The 21,004-nt window shown below is 40.0% G+C and overlaps 1 protein-coding gene across 2 annotated transcripts in view; it reads left to right on the plus strand.

Moving 5' to 3' along the window:
• The window catches only part of kcnj5 (potassium inwardly rectifying channel subfamily J member 5), a 23,558-nt gene extending 7,461 nt beyond the window's left edge, over positions 1 to 16,097 (plus strand). For both annotated transcript variants that reach the window (XM_010781391.1, XM_010781390.1), the window contains 3 exons: positions 2,589 to 2,671; positions 4,819 to 5,692; positions 15,041 to 16,097. In XM_010781391.1, the coding sequence (XP_010779693.1) occupies positions 2,609 to 2,671; positions 4,819 to 5,692; positions 15,041 to 15,426 (1,323 nt within the window). In that variant the 5' untranslated portion in view covers positions 2,589 to 2,608 and the 3' untranslated portion in view covers positions 15,427 to 16,097. The remainder of the gene's footprint in view (positions 1 to 2,588; positions 2,672 to 4,818; positions 5,693 to 15,040) is intronic.
• Positions 16,098 to 21,004: the final 4,907 nt, after the last annotated feature.

The raw sequence follows: 21,004 nt of genomic DNA on the forward strand, positions 1-21,004 counted from the left end.
TTACAAGGCCCTTTGTATACCTAGTTCTTTTAGTAAATTAAAAGTTATTGATTTTCAAAAGACACCCAGGGGCTCTATAACTTAATTGCCTCTTGTGGTGCTCCAAAGGTGGTGTATGATTGCTGCTAAAATTAGGGCTTTATCTGAGTTCCCCTCCAACACACTCACACCCCCCACCCACCCATTGCATTGGCTGTTATTAAATCCCACATCATCCAGGAGACATTAAAAGTGTTGCATTACTACTTCTCCTGTCACGCTGGACCTGAAATAACAGATGTTTAAAAATAGCCGTTTTGACATACAACTCAGAAGCAGAGAAAAACGATTTTTTTAAATCACATCACATAAAGCGTAGACTGTCAGCACATCACCTAGTCGCTCCAGTGGAGCTAAAAACAACCACAAAAGATAATATGTTCACTCATTTTATATTAGACTAAATGTAAAGTACAAGGAGCGACTGGACTTTCTGTCAGTGTTTATTTCTCTGTCTACATCTGATTACATAAAGCAGCATTGCCTCTGATCTGAAGATTGGTGTGGTTATGGTGGAGTAGCATGTGAGCAGTGTGTTTGTATAAACAGTAGAGAGTTGTGTTTGTGTATGCATCGCGTGTGGGCACATCTTTTCATTAGTCATAGATGGCACAACTGGCGATGCTGGCAATGACGAGCCTGCTCTTTGGGAAAATTACTCTCTTAAAAACACTGCAGCTGAGCCTGCCTTATTGTACAGGCAAATTAGCGAACAGTGGACAATGGCTCATCTCCCATGAGGTGTTAACAGCTAATCCTCTCTCACATCTTCCAGCAGTAGAGTGCTGCACTGGTGACATCTTAATAATAATCATAATGCTAAAGATTACTTTGTTTATATAGTACCTTTCATACCAGGGTTACAAAGTTCTTCACATACAGAAATAATAATAATAATAAAACAACACATATAATCCCCTCCCCCTTACTCACCAAATGGATTGTCTCTCTTATGGCTCATCATTAGCATTTGATTATAAACTGTCACTATGAAAATATATAAATCATTCTTTAGTTGCGACAAAAAAACAAGTTATACATTGTCAAATGATCAGTCTACAGACCTAATAGCTGTGAGGTTATGCTTAAGAACAATGATGCTTTGACTTAACCACTAACATTAGCAAGCTAGCATGCTCACAATGGCAAAACTAGCATGTTGATGTTTAGCAGGTACAATGTTTACCATGTTCACCGTCTTTGTTGGTAACAATTAGGGTTTTAACTACAGTAGCACTATACACAAAGTACAGATGATGGTTTTGTTATTTAATGGGCATTACACGTGTTGGACAAACAGAATTGTTTAGCTGTTAATGGAACAAGATGAAATATCAAGGGATCAAGGTTCTTACAAATAATCATCAGGGGACCTTGAAGGACCTTTGCAGTGTATTTCAGTCCGTGCCACAATTGTCAACCTAATGATGAATCAATCCAGAGTAAAAGTGAGATGGATCATAGAAGTCAGAAGGGGTCATCCTCTTAAAGCCGTGAATGCTTGTACAAAGGTTTATGACAGTTCATGTTAAAGTTCTCTTGATGTTTCAGTCTGGAGAAACTGCAACACCAACAGATCAACTTGATAAGAAGCTGAATCTGAAGAAGTCTTTCATTAATTATTGTTTTTTATAGTCATGACACAATTGCTGTTGTGGGAGAATTGAACCAGTTTCACTGAAAGTAAATTAAAAAAAGTCGCTGAAAGTAAAAGTCTGAAATGTTGAATTAATGACATCAATGGATGGAAATACAACACACTATGAGAATATGGATAATATCCTGTATCGAAGCACTTGTTATAATTTGATATAAGTTCTGAAGGAAATTGTGTGGATTTTATATTACAAAATACAGAAAAATAATATAAATGTTTGAATTCCTCAAAATGTAAATCTTTCACTGAGCAGAGGCTTGGGAATTGTCCATTTATTTTATTTCAAAAATATTATTAGTAGCTTTCAGCTACTTCCCCTGTTGTAACTTTACTGTAAATGACTTTACGTGACTATTAAGACAAAATATTACAGCAAATACAAAATGTAAAACCTTTCTTTATTGACTTTTTCAAAACTAATAGTTGAAAGTGCTCTTCTATGGGCTCCTTTGCGTTCTAATTACAGTACACTTGTTAGCAAATATTGACATATTGAAAAAGTCAATCGATTTGAATGACAGGTAGAAAATAATATGCCTGAAAAGGTTGCACCTCATCAACACAACATTGTTGTGCATTGTCCCTCTTCAAATAAATGATTAAATTAAATTAAATGTTAGTGAGACATAATGTGATTTTCAAAGAGGAGGTATAATCCAATAGCTAATTGGTGGAAAGTTGAAAAGTCAAATGGATACAGCGTTTTTAAGTGCTCTGAGGGCAGGCTTTGACCTTTTTTATATAGTGTATTGATTAATTATAATGTTGCTGATGAAATAATTTAGGCTTATTGTGCTGCTGCAAATTCCAACAAAATAAACACAAGGTCTTCAGACTGGTTTTGTTAAGAGCCCGAAATAATTTGTCTATCGTACGTGTTCATGTCTTACAGGTGTTGAGCTTCAGCTGAGGATGTCAGGAGGTTCTCGAGTCCTCATGGACCACAACATGGAGATAGGAGTAACACCTGCGCAGGTATAATGCACACTCACTACATGGTCAAACACTGTACTGATCCCAACGGTCTCACCACAGCGGGTAGAGAGAGTGTGAGGGATGAGAGAAAGAGGGGGCATGTGGATGGGAGCACATAGAGGAAAAAAAGGATTGGAGAATATATAGAGAGATGGGAATTATCAGTAGAGACAGATGGATGTGTGTAAGTAAGGAAAACAGACTGGCTTCCACGGACAAAGTGAAGGATAAAAAGGCTAGTTAACATAAAGTAGATATCCAGTATACTTACTTTATAGATTAAGTAAGCAAACAGATACAATATCAAGCCTCTTAATGTATTACCAAACCTGTTTCTTTAGCTCACCTAAATATAGAGCACAGTTTACTTGGAGGATAGGAGGAAAAGACACCCCACTCACTCCCATTAACAGATGGTGGAGTTGCACTGGTTATCTGTCCTGATTCCCCAGCTGATTGCAACTAATGCTGTCTACCCAAGCGCAGCTAGAAAGGCTCAATGGCAGACAACACCCACCACTTACTTCTGCCATTCAAGGAGAACTAATGAATTTGTTTATTGACCATCCCCCCCACACACCGTATTGACTACAAAGGCCAACGATTGGTCGCCAGTGCTGGTGACAGCTTCATCCATCATTCAATTAGCCACATCCTAAAGTGTAGAAATGAATGGGCCTCCTTAAGCGGTCTTTCATTTAAAAGCAGTGAAGTAGTGAATAAAAACAATTGGAAAAAACAGTAACTACGTACATTAACTGATGTGGAGAATTTCACTTGGACAAATGGTGGCCTGATTGGGTTCTACATCTATATGTGGTCCAATATCCCTAAACGCAGTTGGTAATAAGTGCACTGGTTGATATTTGGTAAATGCATCATCACCCAGAGACTAATTGCGATGCCGGTCAATAGGCATTGTCTTTCAATTCTTCTTTGTCAAAACGTTCCACCAACTGGGTTCACTTTAAATCAATACCTGACAACTCAATACTGCACACCTAGGCCTGACTGGTGGTGCGTGTAGACAGGAGAGCAGTGAAACAGCACCTAACATCTCCCAAAACAACACTCTGCAATCGAAGGGACTGCAAGGATACCGTAGTGCTTTATGTCCTTCCCAGGATGAACTGTGACAGTGATCGTTCTGATAGAGCTGTCAGTGTAACAGCAATACGACACAGCTTTTTCCTGGTGATGTGCATGACTCTGGAGAGATATGAATCCCAGGTGTCATCTCAAAAGTGTGGGATTCAGAGGGCACAGGAGCTGGTTTCTTGCCTCCACACAAAGCATTTCAATGATCGGCTCAGATTGGAAGGTGTCAGTGTGCTGCCAACATGTCCTCGGTCTGTTCAAAATGTGCATTGAAACTTTGCTCGCTATATTTATTTGTCTGTTAAAGGCTTTTATCAGAATGAAAGCAATGCAAGACTACATTGTCGGGCTGTGTGGCAGTCATTGATTTTCAAAACCCTTCAACATACAACATCAGAATACTGCCTGTATGTGCATGAAAGCAGATTTCTAGATTGAGTTCAATATGATTGCCCGGGCATATGCCACTCTTTTTGATGATGCCATAAGGGGCTGTTGGGGAAGGATGGAGGATCTGTTCCTATCCAGGCTTGCCAATGTCCCATAGGGTGTGAGGGGAGGGAACACAGGGGACGAGGAGTGAGACAGGGCACAGCTGTGGAGCCAGATCGCGTCACTGGAGCTGGGCCAACATAGACAAAGACCTGGATGTCCTTGTGTTCCTGTTGTACCCTTACTCTCCTTTTCTCCCGCTGCATACAGTGACACCTACAATGTCATTGAGGAGTAGCACGTCGCAGTTACTTTATAGCAGCTCTTAATTTTATTTGCCATCCTGCCAGCAGCACGGAAAAGTGTGGTTTTGCAAAGGCTGGAAGGAAATCTCATTAAATAGGTTAACACTGACATCCTCCAGCACAAACTCAATATGGCCTTAGAGAAAATATGAATGAAAAGAAATCAAAGTGGGTACTGTAAAGCACACCCATGTGGAGAAAACCTTAGATTGCTACAGCCTTCACTCCCTCTTTTGTTGTGTCTCTGAGTGTGTGCTTTCTTTCACTTGCCTTCTTCCCCTCACTTAGCCTGTCTTTCTCTTTCTCTTCTAGGTGAAGAAGCTCCCTAAACACATGCGGGATGCTCAGATCTCTACAGAGAGAACACATTTGATTTCTGACCCTGCTAGGAAGCCACGTCAGCGATACGTGCAGAAGGATGGCAAATGCAACGTTCATCACGGAAATGTGCAAGAGACCTACCGATACCTTAGTGACTTGTTCACTACACTGGTGGACCTACGCTGGCGTCTTAGTCTCTTCATTTTCACCTTGGTTTATATAGTCAACTGGCTTTTCTTTGGCTTTCTATGGTGGCTGATAGCGCTTATTCGAGGGGATCTGGTGCATGGTGATGAGGACGACTGGACCCCCTGTGTGGAAAACCTCAACAGTTTTGTCTCAGCCTTCCTCTTCTCCATTGAAACAGAGACCACCATTGGGTATGGTTATCGTGTAATCACAGAAAAATGCCCTGAGGGTATCATACTGCTTTTGGTGCAGGCCATCTTGGGTTCTATTGTTAACGCCATGATGGTGGGCTGCATGTTTGTCAAGATTTCACAGCCAAAGAACCGCGCCGAGACCCTCATGTTCTCGCACAAAGCTGTCATATCGGTGCGTGACAATAAGATGTGCCTGATGTTTCGGGTGGGGGACTTGAGGAACTCTCACATCGTGGAGGCATCGATCAGAGCGAAGCTGATCCGCTCGCAGCAGACCAAGGAGGGGGAGTTCATCCCGCTCAACCAGACTGACATCAACATTGGATTTGACACGGGAGACGACCGGCTGTTCCTGGTGTCGCCTCTTATCATCTCTCACGAGATCAACGAGAAGAGCCCTTTCTGGGAGATGACACTGGCACAAATGGAAAAGGAGGAGTTTGAGATCGTCGTTATCCTTGAGGGCATGGTGGAGGCCACAGGTATGATGGGGGGATGGTAAAGGGAAGACATAAGGGGGCAATGGGGAATGGATCAGGGAAAGGGTAGAGGGAGTAAGGTTGAATGGGAAGACATATAGAGGATGTGTTAATGCAGGGGTTCCAAAGTGGGGGTCCCGAGTGGGGGTCGCGAGATGATTACAAAATAAAAATGGAAAATTAAAAAAAAGAAAATTATAAAAAAAAATTGATTAATTTTTTTATAATTGTTTTTTTTAAATTATTATTAATAATAACGATTGCATAGACATTTTCAGGGGCGGACTAGCCATCTGTATAATTTCCCCGCAACGAGGCTCCCCCTTTGACAATCCACTAGCGCAGGGGTCGGCAACCCGCGGCCCTCGAGCCTCATGCGGCCCTTTAAGAACTCTGCTCTTGCTCCCTTGAGCTTAGACAAAAGTAAGAAGGAAATAAATAAAGTATTTGTAGGACTATTTATATTTTGTTGCATGGTTGAAAATGTTTCGTATCTTGTATTTTGAGGTGATACTGTGACACATAAATAAAAAACAAAACGGTTTTAATTAGGTCAACTAAAATATGCGTCACATCCTGCTACGGTCCCGCGCGAGTGCCTTTTCTTGGAGGCGAATAACCTGACCCCCGGCTCGATGAGCGAACTATGGATAAATCAACGAAAAGTATCGGAGGAACACAGGATTTAATTCTGCGTGGACAGAGTTCTGTTTCACAGCAAACGATGCTGGTTTACCGGTATGTTTGATATGAAGAGAGAAGTTGTCAACGGTGCTGCTGTAGCCTTTACGTATCGAGGACGGGAGAGGAAGACAGCTGACAATCTTCAGTCATAATTCAATGGGGTATGTCATTTATTTCAGAAAACACTTTTTGTTATTTACCATGGAATGCTCTTAATGTCCCGATAACAATGAATATATTAAATGCTTTGACAATAAATACTTACAAAAATGTATCTCTGGAAGCCGTAGCGCTGTAAAAAGCACGACCAATCATTTTAGCCCGGCCCGGCTAAAATAACTGGATGGCCTACCTGCCTGTCAGCCTTCATCTAATGCACAAACGTATCTCGTGGCCTCATTGAGAACCGCAGTGACGCGGGGTCGTAAAACCCGAAGTAAGTTAGCATTTTTAGCACTATCCCCGTTCCTTCCTCAAAAAAGCAATGCATTTTTATCCCTTAGGATTTTGGAAAATAGCTCGAACATAAGTCTTTGGTTGACCACCAAATTTAAGAGATACAATCACGTTTTGTTCACCGACATGTAAACTACATCAGCAGCTGAACCCCAGCTGGGGGATCTTTGGAAGAGTTTACGTGTGCTGAAAAATGATCGTCGTTACCGACATGGCCTGAATAAGACTAGCCAGAAATGTGGTCGGAGCCGTGGACGTCAGTTACGCCGAACACGGAAACACTCCGCTAAGCGTTTGTTTCCCCTGTGTGTGCTGCTTAAAGCAAGGTGACCTGCCTATCTTTAGTATCTGTATATCTATATCTGACCATTAGAATTCGTGTATTTTTGAAATTGGTCGTTTTTAACACCGTAGTTTTACAAAATTATAGGAATAATTAATTACACCAGGTGTTTTCCAATTTTACTCCGGCATTCGGTTCCGTTAGCTAACGTTAGCTAAAGCTACGACTACTAGTTAGCTAACGCAATGATTTGGTTGCTTTGCTCCGGTTGCGCCACAGTCTTCGCATGAAACNTCTTATTATAGGCTGCATCCATTGGTTGGTTTTGTGGCACATTTGTAACGCTGTGCCAACTTGGGCAAGCATGCAGGCAAACTTGAGGAGCGCACACAGGGTGGAGTGAGGTTGAGCGATGGAGAGAAAGGGAGAGAGAGAGATTGAGCGAGGCAGATAGCGTGTGCAGCGGTCTGCTTGCGCACAGAGCCGAAGTTTGTGACAGAGCCGGCTTGAATCAATTTCTCTTCAAAATATAATTGATTGATTACGTTGGTAACGTAACTGTTTCTTCTAATGTGCCTGCCTGCATCTGGCGCTGAGTTGCCATATTCCTTTCATGAACCACTTCCTGATATCCATTGTTGCAGATAAATATAAATGATAATAGCCAAACTAACCTAGCAAGAGTAAACTGACAGGCTGCTGTGCCGCATCTCACTCAAAAACCCACACGACTCAACCCAGCGAAAAACCAGTCTCGCGCGCAGCCTTTCATTCAGAATTTCATTCAGAATTTCATTCAGAATTTCATAGCAAAATAAAAAAATTATATTAAACTAATCTTTCAACATAGTTTAAAACAAAAATAAATATTAGGACAGAGCCCTACAAATAACAACCATAAACATAATAATAAAACAATTAAAATGTTGTATTCAGCCCTGATTAAAACTCCCCCCCCCCCCCACAGGGGGTCGCCAGTCTCTGGCACTGTTATTTTGGGGGTCGCGGGCTGAAAAGTTTGGGAACCCCTGTGTTAATGGATAGAGCGAGACAGGTATTGATGACATGTTTGATACAGGAATTAAGCTGAGTGGGAGGGATGGTAAGATAGATCAATGGATGGAAAGAGAGAAAGAAGAGGCTCACATGGAGGGGTGAATTGTTCAAACGAGGCGGGGGAGGGCAAGAGGGAGTACCTGTAAGTGCTGCAAATTGCAAACGATTTTACTAATGTAATGGATGGAAAGACAGGGAAACTAACTACCGATAATACACTCAAAATGAGACATAAACCATAATGCATTCCACTTTGAAGTAACATTTAATGTGGAGTTTATTATTTGAATGATTTCATAACAGCTGGCAAATATTTTTATCAATGTGGCAATTGTTTTTTCCTCACTCCTTCAACTGCAGTCTTCATCAGTATAATCTTGTCCACACATTTTAAGGTTTATTTTGGGACTATTGAAAGCTTGTCACACCACACACGCCTTGCCTTTGTACTCACTGCAGAGCCTGCACTTCCACTGTTACTACTTCAAGGTTATGTCTTGTGTATTTTTAAATGTATGAAGTGAAGCAACGCACATTGCTGGTCTATACAGTATGTTTTGAGTAAAAGAGCTGTCCTAAAAATAGTTCCAGGCATTTAGAAGGCAGACATGGCCAGGTGTGTCTATAAAGCTCCACAAAGCTCCCATTTACCGTCGTGAGAGGTAGCTATCAAAATGAGATAAAAGCAGATTGTAATGTTCAAGTTTTATCCAATGGGTTTTTCAAAAACACACAATCTCTGATAGAAGCAAGTGTTTTGCCATGTTTGCAAACCATTGTCATTCGTAATTATAATGATATTGATACAGAAACCCTACAGCATAATGGACCACAGCTAGCTGTTAATGGGCCGTTCTGATGTGTTTACAGCGGGATGTTGGATAAATGCAGTATTGTTTATATGCCTGAGCTTCATTGTTTACTGTTATTGTTGAAAGACTAATTACAATCCTCTCATTTGAAATACAATGCATTATGCATGTTAGTAATTTGCTTTATTGGTGTTCATCATCCTTTGAGTCAGTAAATGAAACACACTGGTTGTTAAGGTGTGTTTAGTCTTGTGCACACAGTTGTTTTTTAGAAGACACGTACAATCCACAGAGCTCCCTAATGCAATCAGGCATGGCTTCGCAAGCATCTGAACATTTATTTTGTGTTATTTATTACATATTTGTTCTTCCTCCAAATCACCGGTAGTCATCATGTTTAATGCTAATGCTGCTGGATACTTGAGTCATCGAAACGCCATTCGCGTCACCAGCGTAGACCATGACCTCATGCATGTCGTTACTGTCCTTGACCGCTAGGAAAAGGACTCACGTGAACATCTCATGCTCCATTTCCATAATTATCTTAATGAGGCATGTGTAACATGTCTAGCCTAAACCATTCCTCAATCACGGTTGATTTTAACAATTTTCCCATGTTTTGCCATGCTTTTACTTATACTTATACTAATAGCAAAGTCAGGATAAAAGAGAAAATAAAAACCACGTTTCTGGTTTGAAGCCTATATAAGTATTTACCATGTCTTTTTAATTGATGTTTAAGGTCCTAAGGTTACTAACCTTCAAATCTTTCGGCTGAATACGCACTCACCACTATTTTTAAAGTGATAAATAATGCATGTTTTAACTTATTGTCGGCTAATGTGAAATTTTGACCTGACCCAATAGGATAGCATGTTAATATTTCAAATAATCAGCAGCAATGCCAGGGGAGAGATACACTAGAAATATAATTAATTTTTTTATACGGAGAATAAATATTAATGGCTCATATCCAGCCAGTAATTATCTCGTAAAAAACTCAAATTGAGTTGGATTAAAATCAGTATCTGATAATGTTCCTGAATTGCTCAGGCTTTATAAACCCTCGAATACAAACTGACTATTAAACACATGTATTTTACCACATCACGAGTGGGATGCTGTCAAAGAATTTGACAGATGAGTGGGAGGTGAAAAGGTTTCATGTATTTTTTTAAAGGCCAGCCGCTTATTTTCTCCGTTGACATCCAGAGTGTGGTTTAAGCTCAATTGTGAGTGAGGCTCTGGAAATCACATAGCATTTTCTTTCTCAAGTACTCATTTAGGGATAACAAGCACTGAGATATAATTATAATTAAATAATAAACTATTTGATTAAACTGGATATAAATCAACCTAACCACCTGAGCCGTATTTGTGGTAGTGTGCGTAAAATGTTAATTGTGCATATCATTCTCAGCCCTAATTTATATTCACTGGTGTGTATAACTTTGTACGGAAAATAAATTGAAAATGTCTGCAGGGCTGCCAACTCTTACTGAATTGTGAGACTTACGCACATCTTTCGCAAACTTTCACTTTAAACGTCCTTTATCACATTATTTTAGATTTATTTCAGTAAGAATCAGACACTGCATGGCTAAGGTGCATAGAATAAAAGATACATACATCAAATTGTGCAAAAAATGGGTGCTGGTACAAACAAATAATTGTATTTCTTTGTAATTGTCCGTTTGGATAAATGTATTTACTATACAGAAAGAAAATACTCCCTCGGTACATGCTCAAGGGATACAATGTGCAAAAAGTAACAAAATGTGGCTTTTAGGGAAATATTTTAGTATAAAATGTATTCACTAATCCATCCAAACATTTGTCTGTATCACTTAATCCCTCAAATCTGCCATTTATCGCTTGCACCTATTGTTTTCAAAACATTTATAAGAGTGAAATTACAAGAATTGGAAAATAATGGGATGAAAAGTATCGTTTGCTGCCCCGTGGCTCAGTTAATGTTATCATTAAAAAATGAAGTTTTACCTTGAGAAGTGATCCTGTATTTATAAAATTTAAAAGTGGTTATTTTTTTTTAATTTAGTGTTAGAAGAAGCAACCCGACTATTTTCTCTGTTATCAAAGCTGCCTCTGAACATAATTTACAAGCAACGAGGTAACTAATTGCTTTTGGTAGCCCAAGGTTGTTCTAAAAAGTTAGTTGGCTAACAGTATAAAAGCATACTTTCAGCAGAATACTGTAAACAGATTCAAACTTGAATGTCATTGAGTGCCCTCGGTCCTCCCAGACTGTCCTTGTAGTTATGGTAAGGACAGGTGTTCATAAACAGATTGCATGTCTCCACAAATCAAACTTGTCATGAGACAATCCATCAGCAGAAACTCGGTTTTCGGTAACTGAATGCATCAAGTTAGAGTTGCTACTGCTTAGGTCGCGTGCCAATTCTATGCTGAGTCAGCACAGGAAGCCTTAAGCTACAAAACATAAGGGCATACTACAACTAGTAAAGAGAAAGAAACCAAAACATGCTAAACACATTTCAATACAATTATAACATAGCTTTACTATTAAGCGTAGGTTGTGTTCTGTTACATATTATGACGTATAGGCATTGCCAGCCCAGTAAAAGGCTATAGGTGGATGTTTGTGTGGCCATGCAGTAAACCCTTTTGAAGTGCTACGAGGAGCAGCATCAGTCAACATCTGCATTGACGTCCTGACATTATGATGTGCCAACATTGGTTAAGCAAAGTGTCACAAATAACATTAATGATGGGCTTTTTCCATGTTGATATACCAGTAAGCCAGCAGGCACAGTAGCACAACCCCAATACCGACACACCTACATGGAAAGCAGCCATTATTTATGTTTATTCTTTCATATAAACACACGTATTACAGCTCAGAATGTGTGTTGTGAGAAAGTTGTGTTGGTAACAGAAAGTTGACTTGTGCATTTTTTTATTCTTAAAACCTAATGCTGATGATTGTACATGCTTTTCCCAGTGTGTACCATGTGTGTGGTGGCTTACAGGTGTTCTGACATTGAGGCGCTTCTAAATGTGCCATGGGATCTGACAACCATACATTCATATTGCAATAAACAACTGTAGAAAAACCTCCGTGAGCATCTCCGCAATTCCACCGCCCTCACGTTAGCTTTGCGCTCAGTGTTAGTTGCCTGAAGCTTTGTTTATACATGGTGTGCAAGATACCACCATTCAAACCGTGTTTTCCGTGGTAGTCGTGCTCCTTTTCACATTATATAATTGTGTAGTTGTTTAGAAGATGGGAACATTGGAGTGGAAGTGTTCTGGGCGCAGGTATAGATTTAACGCAATAATTTGTCAAATTTACAGCCTGCCTAATGGTGTTTCTGTTCTACAGGTCTAGTGGAGAACCACAGTTAAACATAATTAGTTTAGATAGCTTGTATTTCCAAATGACAGAAGTTGAAAGACTACAGGAGAAAAGGCAGTGCTGCTTTTTCTCTGCACAGCAGTTTGCTGTTTACATTTGAAACCTGAATGAAAGCTTCCAGACATAAGTGCATTCACAAACTGCATTTTCAGAAAATGAAAGCAATACAATGGCACAAGTACACACAGTCCCAAGTATTCTGTAACCCATTTTGGTATACAATGGCTACTGCTCGTATTCCAACCGTCAATTCTTGAAGCACCCTTCAGCATACTGAATGTTAAAAACACCAAAACAGGTATTTTTTAGAAAAGATGCAGGAGGAAAAACGTAATTCGCTGATCTGGCACTAAGAGCCTAGCAGCACAGGAAAGCGGGACACATTACATTACAATATGTGGAACCTTTGGGAGTGAAAACTGAAAAGATTGTCTTCAAAAAATATGGATAGTCGGAACTAGTATTCCTAAGAGCTGTATCTGAAAAATGAATTTGTGAGTTTCATATTGGAAGATGTGGAATTGTACTTCTTTGTTTTGTAGTGAATGATCCCTTAGGAAATTATCTAAATGTGGTTCAACATCAAATCAACCTTATTCAATTCCCGGGCATTAGCAACATACTGAAGCCATGAATGTGATGACTTTCAGTAACCCTGTTCATTTAACATCTTGGAGTCTGAAGTCAATAGCTCTTGGACTATTGAAATGTGGATTAAACCTTGAGAAACATGATCAAAATGCATGCTTTTGAATGCTAATAGGACATTATATTAAAAGAGCTTCACAAAGTAGAAGGGTTAAAACCAAGACATCAAACAATGTGCCAACACCCTTAATAGACACTATAGAAAATATATCTCATAGTGACAGAAAGACGCTATATTGTCTTTGATGACCCAGTGACAGAAATAACAAACATTTCACAAGTTAAATGTGGAAACTAGGCCACTCATTTCCACAGGGAAAGCTGAAGAAAAGGTGCAAAAGCCCCTCCTCTCACCGTGACATTGGACACCAAATCAATTTGGCTTCTTACTTACATCTATTTTAGAGCCCATTAAAGTTTGAAATTATTTGTGATGTAATGCATTTAGAAATAGACAAAGCATTATGTAACTAAGCAGCTGGGTGAGTACCTACTGTATGGTGAGTCAGATGTTTAGAGTTAAAGTGATCCACCACCAAAACCTGTCTTTGTCACCCCTTTTAAGCATGACAGTTCCTGATTACCTTCATACTGTAGCCAAAGACAACAACACACAGGGGTGGTCTCGCCAAAGCAGAATGGGAAATTACAGTTGTAAGACTACTGAAAGTTACAAAATCGTAGAGATCCTCGTTGCATTCACGTTGGCGGCACCCAAGCAATAGTTTAAGGTGTCTTTATGGATTAGTGGGCAATAGGCTCACTGGAAATGGTCTTACCTCATGTGTTGATAGATAGTGACTCAACAGATTTGTATTTAAGTAAAAATGTTCAAAATAATTAATTTGGGAAGCTAAACGTTTAATAGTTTTTAAGTGAGAGTGTGGACTAGATGCTAGTTTCATGTCGCACATGTAGGCTGTCTCCGTTTGCTCACCACCTTTCTTCTTCTTTTTCTAAAATTCAGGCAGGCATTTGTTCAAGCCATGAACGGCAGTGTACACATTTCTTTCAAATATTCAATTTGCATCTTATTTATTATGGCAATGTTGAATCCCCCAAAAACCTAGTGCCCTACCGCTAATGCTAATGAGAGTGCCTCTGGTTACCACTAATCTGAAGATTCATATTGTAGTAACAATGGGCTAATTCCTGTTTGATTAATTACGTGTTTGGTTCTAACTTTGAAGTTATTGTTTTGTTTGTTTTTTGTACAACAAGCCATAAGTTGCATGGCAAACTTTCTGTATCTCAGGTGTACCTTTTACATTACGTTTACGTTGCCTAGCTCTGGCTAACAAAGGCTTACTGGGACATTTCATGTTATAAGTTTCACCTTATGCTGCAATAAATGAACAAATGTACCACCTGTCTGACACGTACAAACCAAGGTGTTTTTACAAGTAGACCCTTGTGAATCATGGCAATATCAAGAAATGTAAGGCAAGGCAAGGCAAGGCAAGGCAAGGCAAGGCAAGGCAAGGCAAGTTTATTTATATAGCACCTTTCAACACAAAGCAATTCAAAGTGCTTTACAAAAAATGAAAGACATTCAGAAAATGGCATTTAAAATCAGTCATTAAAATAAAAGACAGTACAGTATCATTAACATTACAAGAGAACAAGTCTTCCTCTCTTTCCATTTCTAAAGAAAGTGCAGTTGCAAGCCTTCCAAATGTGCTAATTATATCTCAGAAAATAAACACAGATCACTTTTATACTGTTGTGTGAGATTTTAGCACAAACGTTATCAGCCAAACAGCTCGTACTTTCTTTACTTTCTTTTTAGATCAGTAAGTTTAGCGAAAACACTGTGTAGGTCTTGGCCTTTTCTGTCTACAGAGGCTGTATAACCATTAATATTTTACTGATGCTGTCTCTCTTTCTGCTTCTCCTTCCAACTCTTTTCATCTGTGTGTGTGTGTGTGTGTGTGTGTGTGTGTGTGTTTGTTTGTTTGTATCCCTGTCCATTCTGATTGCATGCCGACACCTAAACCTATCCATACCTGTGACAGGGATGACATGTCAGGCACGAAGTTCCTACCTGGACACAGAGGTACTTTGGGGCTACCGCTTCACACCGGTGCTCTCCCTGGAGAAGGGCTTCTACGAAGTAGACTACAACAACTTCCACGAAATCTACGAGACCAACACCCCCACCTGCAGCGCTAAGGAGCTAGCTGCTAAGCTTCGGGAGGGGCCACTATTGCCTCAGCTCACGCTCTTCAGCCCTGAGCCCAAAATGCATACTTTTGACACCCTGGACAGCATGTCCGAAGGGGACCCACTCAGCCCGGATGAGGAAAAAGAGGAGAGAGATTCAGGGGGTGACAAAGGAGAGACTAATGGCTCAGCTGCTGCTTTGGAGGATCTGCCACTTGCTGATGGACTGCCTGACTGATGTGACAGTGCGGCCAAATCAGCGAAAAAATCCAAGAGAGACTGGGCAAGAGGACAGGACAATATAATGCTTTATTTAGTCAATGGCCAGCTTGTTCCTTTGCAATGCTTGGAGATACAAGACATCCAGCCCCCGACTCATGCAATACTCCTCTACTAGAGTGTCAATCTATAGTATAGATTGGTTTTGTAGACACGTAAGTACATACACAGACACACACACGTGCAGTATCTATATCTACACTTAAAAGATTGGTGGCTCAGATTGTCTTTTTATAATCGTAACGACCACTTACTGCTCTAACAGCTCAAGTTGTATAATGTGAACTTGAGTTGAAACTGGTAGCCATGACAGAGTACCATGGGCTTATTATGGATACTCGATTATTCTCATTTTAGAGTGTGTTGATTCAGCTTCATTTGAACAAAGCATCAGCCTCATAACTCAGCTAATGTGTCCGACAGTCCGCTTCTGAGTGACAATGGAACCTTGTTATTGACACTTTTTAAAATATGGAATATTATTATTTCCTTTCTCTGTCAGTGTTGTTATTATTCTGTGTCAGTTACCCAATTCACCCAGGGAAGAAATGTATGAGGCTCCTAGTTGCATTTGCATAAGAAAACATAGGAAATTGTTCTATAAAAGGCAATGTGCACTGGCAACCACTATCCACATGTTCTTTCTTTCTTCACACCTTCCCCGTGGTTGTACTGTCATAAATCCCCAATCATAGTGTGTCGGATTGTCTTTATAAAATATTGGGAGCGTGGACCTAAAATAAACCAGCTAGTACCTCATTTTATACTCATTTAAGGGTTTGAAATTAACAATAACATCTAGGCAAATGCTGGTAAAAGCTGTAATGTTACTGACCGACTTTCAAAACATCTTGACTGGTTAAAGATGAAATATCACTTCCAGCTGCAGCAACTAAACCATTAATTCCAAGCCCTTTTCTTGGTATGTAAAGCACAATTTCCCATGAGGTGTCTTCACACTGACCTGTCCACCTACCTAGCCCCCGCTTTAGGCTGGTGCATGTCAGCCCCTAGTTAAAAATGACATTCAGATGTAGATTGAAATATTTATATGAAAAACATCCATGCTCTACTGCTGTTTCAATTGTTCTGGATTTCTACACACCACAAACACATGAATATTTCAGATGCTCTTTAAGCAATATGAAATACATGATGTATGCTTTTGTTTGTTTTGTTTTTGTTTGAAATATTAAAAGATATCCAACCTTGATGCTTTTCAGCTACATGGAAGTTGAGTCGACTGAAGATAGGAACAGGTTTTCTTTCTAATCTCTCGAGTTTAGCATAATGGCTCATCAGCTGCAATATTTGCCTTTTCTGTAATTATTTCTTCTGAACTTCATCTCTAGTGCTCACCTTATGATTTGAAGCACACACACACACACACACACACACACACACACACACACACACACACACACACACACACACACACACACACACACACACACTTGTGATAAGGCAAACACTTTTCTTGCAAAGGCCATAGCCTACAATTTTTTTTTTTATATTTCTCTAAAAAGGACAGATGGCTTGCATGCATGAACCAACCCCTATGTGTCCCATTGCTGAGTAAGTTTAATACAGTAAGAAATACAGGGTATTTTCTAGGCATGCAAATTATGAGATTTCTATTATATATGATCAGATAATGTTTGAATAATAAATTATCATTTGTTGAAAGAAAAATTCCTGATTTAAAATCTCCCGCTCCCAAATTTAATATTAAATTGTTTTCTTTTAATTCTTACAGATGCTTGTCTAATCAATGTATTTATTTTCACTGTGACATTTCAGCATCTTATAATGTATTCCATTTGCTACACTATACTTTTGTCATTAGCGAGAGATCATCTTTCATTGCTGGAATGTCATCTGTTGTCTGTGTGTTCTCATGGGAATAAACATAATATGGCCGAAAGAACAACATGTTCCTGTTAGATAATGTGTTCATGCATGAGCGAATGTATGAGAGTGTGTAATCATTTGTTCACCTAGCTTTGCAACTGGAGGATCCGAGAGTACCTTGATTTACCACGTGTGACGTTGCCATCAGCTGTAGTGTGACAAAATGAATGGCCATTTCTTAAGTGTCTTTTACATGAGCTACCTAAAAAACTGGATTAGTTGTGTATCAAATCATAAAAAAAAGACCTTTCATTATCAGCACAGAACAATCTTGTCTTGTACTGAAGCTCGAGGCAAAACCTGCTTCATGCATGCTAGCGGAGCAGATATGAGGGATAACATCAATAACTTTTTGCGCCCCCTTTCCTTGCTTAAATTTGAATGAATTATATAAAATGATACAGTGAATGCCTTTCAGAAGCAACCCAAACCCTTCCTGTGCTAAACCCCTGAAATCTAGCAATAGTTGCCCAAGCCTGTGAAGGAAAAATAACCGATGGTTTCTCGTGGATTAACATGATTGCGGATGCTGGAGTCCTCAGGAACTTCTACCAGCATCCCTGAGTCAGCGTTGTGTGTTGCGAGACTACAATTACACAGACACACGCGCACACACACACACACACACACACACACACACACACACACACACACACACACACACACACACACACACACACACACAGAAAACAGCCGGCAGACTGAGTAAGAAGGCCACAACTTCAGAGAAAACACGGCAGAAGTCACAAGGGTAATGGCATTTTTTCAACATCTACAGGGTACAAGCAGTCATAAAATGAGACATGATGTTTCATTTGGTGGCTAGTGTGTCATATAAATTCACTGAATCACAGCAATGTGCTGTCAAGGCTATTCTTGTCCGAGCTATTACATTTGGGACAGCTGACAGTCCCTGATTCAAATCTGAATAATGTACGATGATGAATATAAGGCGCCATTGATTTGTGCATTGAAATAGGTAAGGCAGGTGCATGTGGGTGAGCATGGGTGTGTGTGTGAGAAATGAAGAGATAAGGAAGATATAATCACGCATCACAATCACAAGCCAAAAAACACACAATAAAACCCAGTTATTCATTTAAGCTTTTGCCAAGTTAGATGTGCCCTTTTAACAATGAGTAACTTATGAAAGGACACGAAACAAAGGCAGATAATATTGCTTAAACTAATGAATGGCCCCCCAAAAGAGTATAGCTATACTTCTTTCTTTTATCATGGCAAGCTAATACTCTTCCCTTCTCCTTTAAATAATGAATGCATGTGACGAAGAAGGACGCACATAGGCCATTAACAACTGTGTAGTCCGAATAAAACATCCTGCACAAGAAAAAGAATTATAGACACAGTAAGAAAGAATAAAAAGCAAGTGGGAGGAATTTTACTCTGGTGCAACACAATAGTGCAAGCTCTTTCCGTATACTTGCTGCATCCTCGGACTCCCCTTATTCTGCTCAAACTACTCCCACACAGATAGAAACACACATACAAGTGCAATAGGGAGTCTTTTTCACAGTATTTTCCACATTTTTCGATGGGTTGCCTTGTGATGAAAAGGCAACCTACCAGACCCCATTGTCCACTATTTGGCAACTCTGACTCCCTGCTGCAATTATGTCTTATTAAGCATTCAAATATGCTCTAATGTAATGGTTCCCGTGTCTTCATCCTATTAGAGCTCCCACTGGTCAAAAAGAGGCTTTATGCATGTCATTTGTTTCAATTCTCTATTCGAAGCTTGTATTATAACACTCCTTGTGCACATGTTCTGGTGACTAGGTTGAGACCTCTTTTGCACGCTCATCTTCATGTGCAGCTTTGTGTCACATCCCATGGGACCTGGTGGATTTCCTGGAAATCTCCCACTGCACTGTTACAGCTTGTACATCCTTTCTGCGTTTCGTGTCCGTGCAAAGCTGCTGTCAAGCAGATGTGGTTTCATTTATACTGCACTTCAGGGTCAGTCGATCTGGTCTTCCATGCTTGCGCTTTTCCCAATCCGCACTGACTTCTTTTCCAGGAGTTTATTGCCAGTTGTATTTCTTAAATGTTGGTAACGGCAGGATTCCCTTGGCGGATATTGTCAAACAACCTCTCTTAAAAAAAAGTATTCATTTTGTAACCTTCTTCTTTTTCTTGGCAAACCTAAGGTGGCCGACAGGTGCACACGCTTTACGGTCCCAGCCGTTTGCATCACTTTTAGTGTCCCGAGGTTTCTGTTGTGTTTTGAGCTACTTGCAATGTATTTGATTTTCAGCATGTTGTACTTGCAGTGTTTCGTTTATTCAGCACTTTTAGTAAACCCTGCGCATGTGTTTTCAAAGTGGTGAAGATGTTTCTTCATCTGCATGTGTTTTGGCAAATTAGTTTTTTAATATTTATATTTAAAAGTGCTCCTAATGAAAGTGTTTTGCATGTTTGGACTTCTCGGCCATCGTACAAACAGCTAGAGGTGCATACACTACAAACTGGACTAGAGTATGGAACAAAACTGATGAAACTATGCGACGTGCTTCCTTTCAAATGCGTACAGTCACAAATGTTGAGCTTCTCTTGGATGGACCCTCGCCAACATGCAGATTTTGAATGCAGTCTGCAAAAAAGTTACAAGACTCCAGGATCCAGCCGTGAACAGGATACACAACCTTATGTAATACAGCTTCGCACAGAGCAAGTGAACCAATCACAAGAAGGTGACGTTCTTCAGTCTGCTGTTTGTTCATGGTGAAAATCGGTTTGGAGCGGTTAATTCAGGGGAAAAAATGTATTAAGAAATATCGGAAATCCGAGTGAAACACAACATAGGATCTGATTTTTCCCCAACAAACATTACACGCTTCCATACAGCACAACATACAGCCTCAGCACACATTGCTAACACTGTCTTGTCATGTGTGAAAATAGATTTCACAGATCCTGGCTAGAAGTATGAGAAAAGAAAACCAGCACAGGCAAGTCCGTTGGGTTCTGTATAAAAGAAGCGTAATAAAGGATGTCTTTCCGGAGTTCTGAAGGCAGCAGGCAGACAGATGCACAAACACAGAAAAAGAAACCTTTGCCTTTTCCCAGCCCTCGGTCTGTCCTTTGATGTGTTAGGACGATGGCAGCCTTTGATGAAGATTTCTATGGCCACGGAGTATCTGTGGCTTCGAATTAAGCTTGCTAAGCTTCTGCTGAGAAGCAAAGGCAGGCATCATTTAGAGCATAGGAATATTGCCACAACGCCTCCCTCTGTTCTGTCATTTCTGCTTGTTTTCTTGATTTTCCGGTCATTAACCTCTGCTGTCATTTCAGATACCTGACATTCTCGACAGACCCTGTAGTTCCCTCAGAGTGTTCTTGCTATTACCTGCCACCTGATTAAATAACTCACCAGATCAGCTGTTCCCAATTGCCTGATTAGCTTCTCTGCATATAAACCAGCCTTCTTACTCCAGCAATTTGCCAGATTGAATAACTTGCTGTGAAGTTTTCAGGCTAAATTCAGCCTGAAGGCAAAAGTGGCCATATCAGATTTGTTTTGCACATATGTAACTCAGCTCTGACTTTTTCTCCGAACATCACAGATACCATGAGCACAAACCACAGTATGCTTGCCCTGACACCAA

The sequence above is a fragment of the Notothenia coriiceps genome, unplaced genomic scaffold, assembly GCF_000735185.1.
Source record: "Notothenia coriiceps isolate Sejong01 unplaced genomic scaffold, NC01 NC01_scaffold00023191, whole genome shotgun sequence".
Taxonomy (NCBI): Eukaryota; Metazoa; Chordata; class Actinopteri; order Perciformes; family Nototheniidae; genus Notothenia; species Notothenia coriiceps.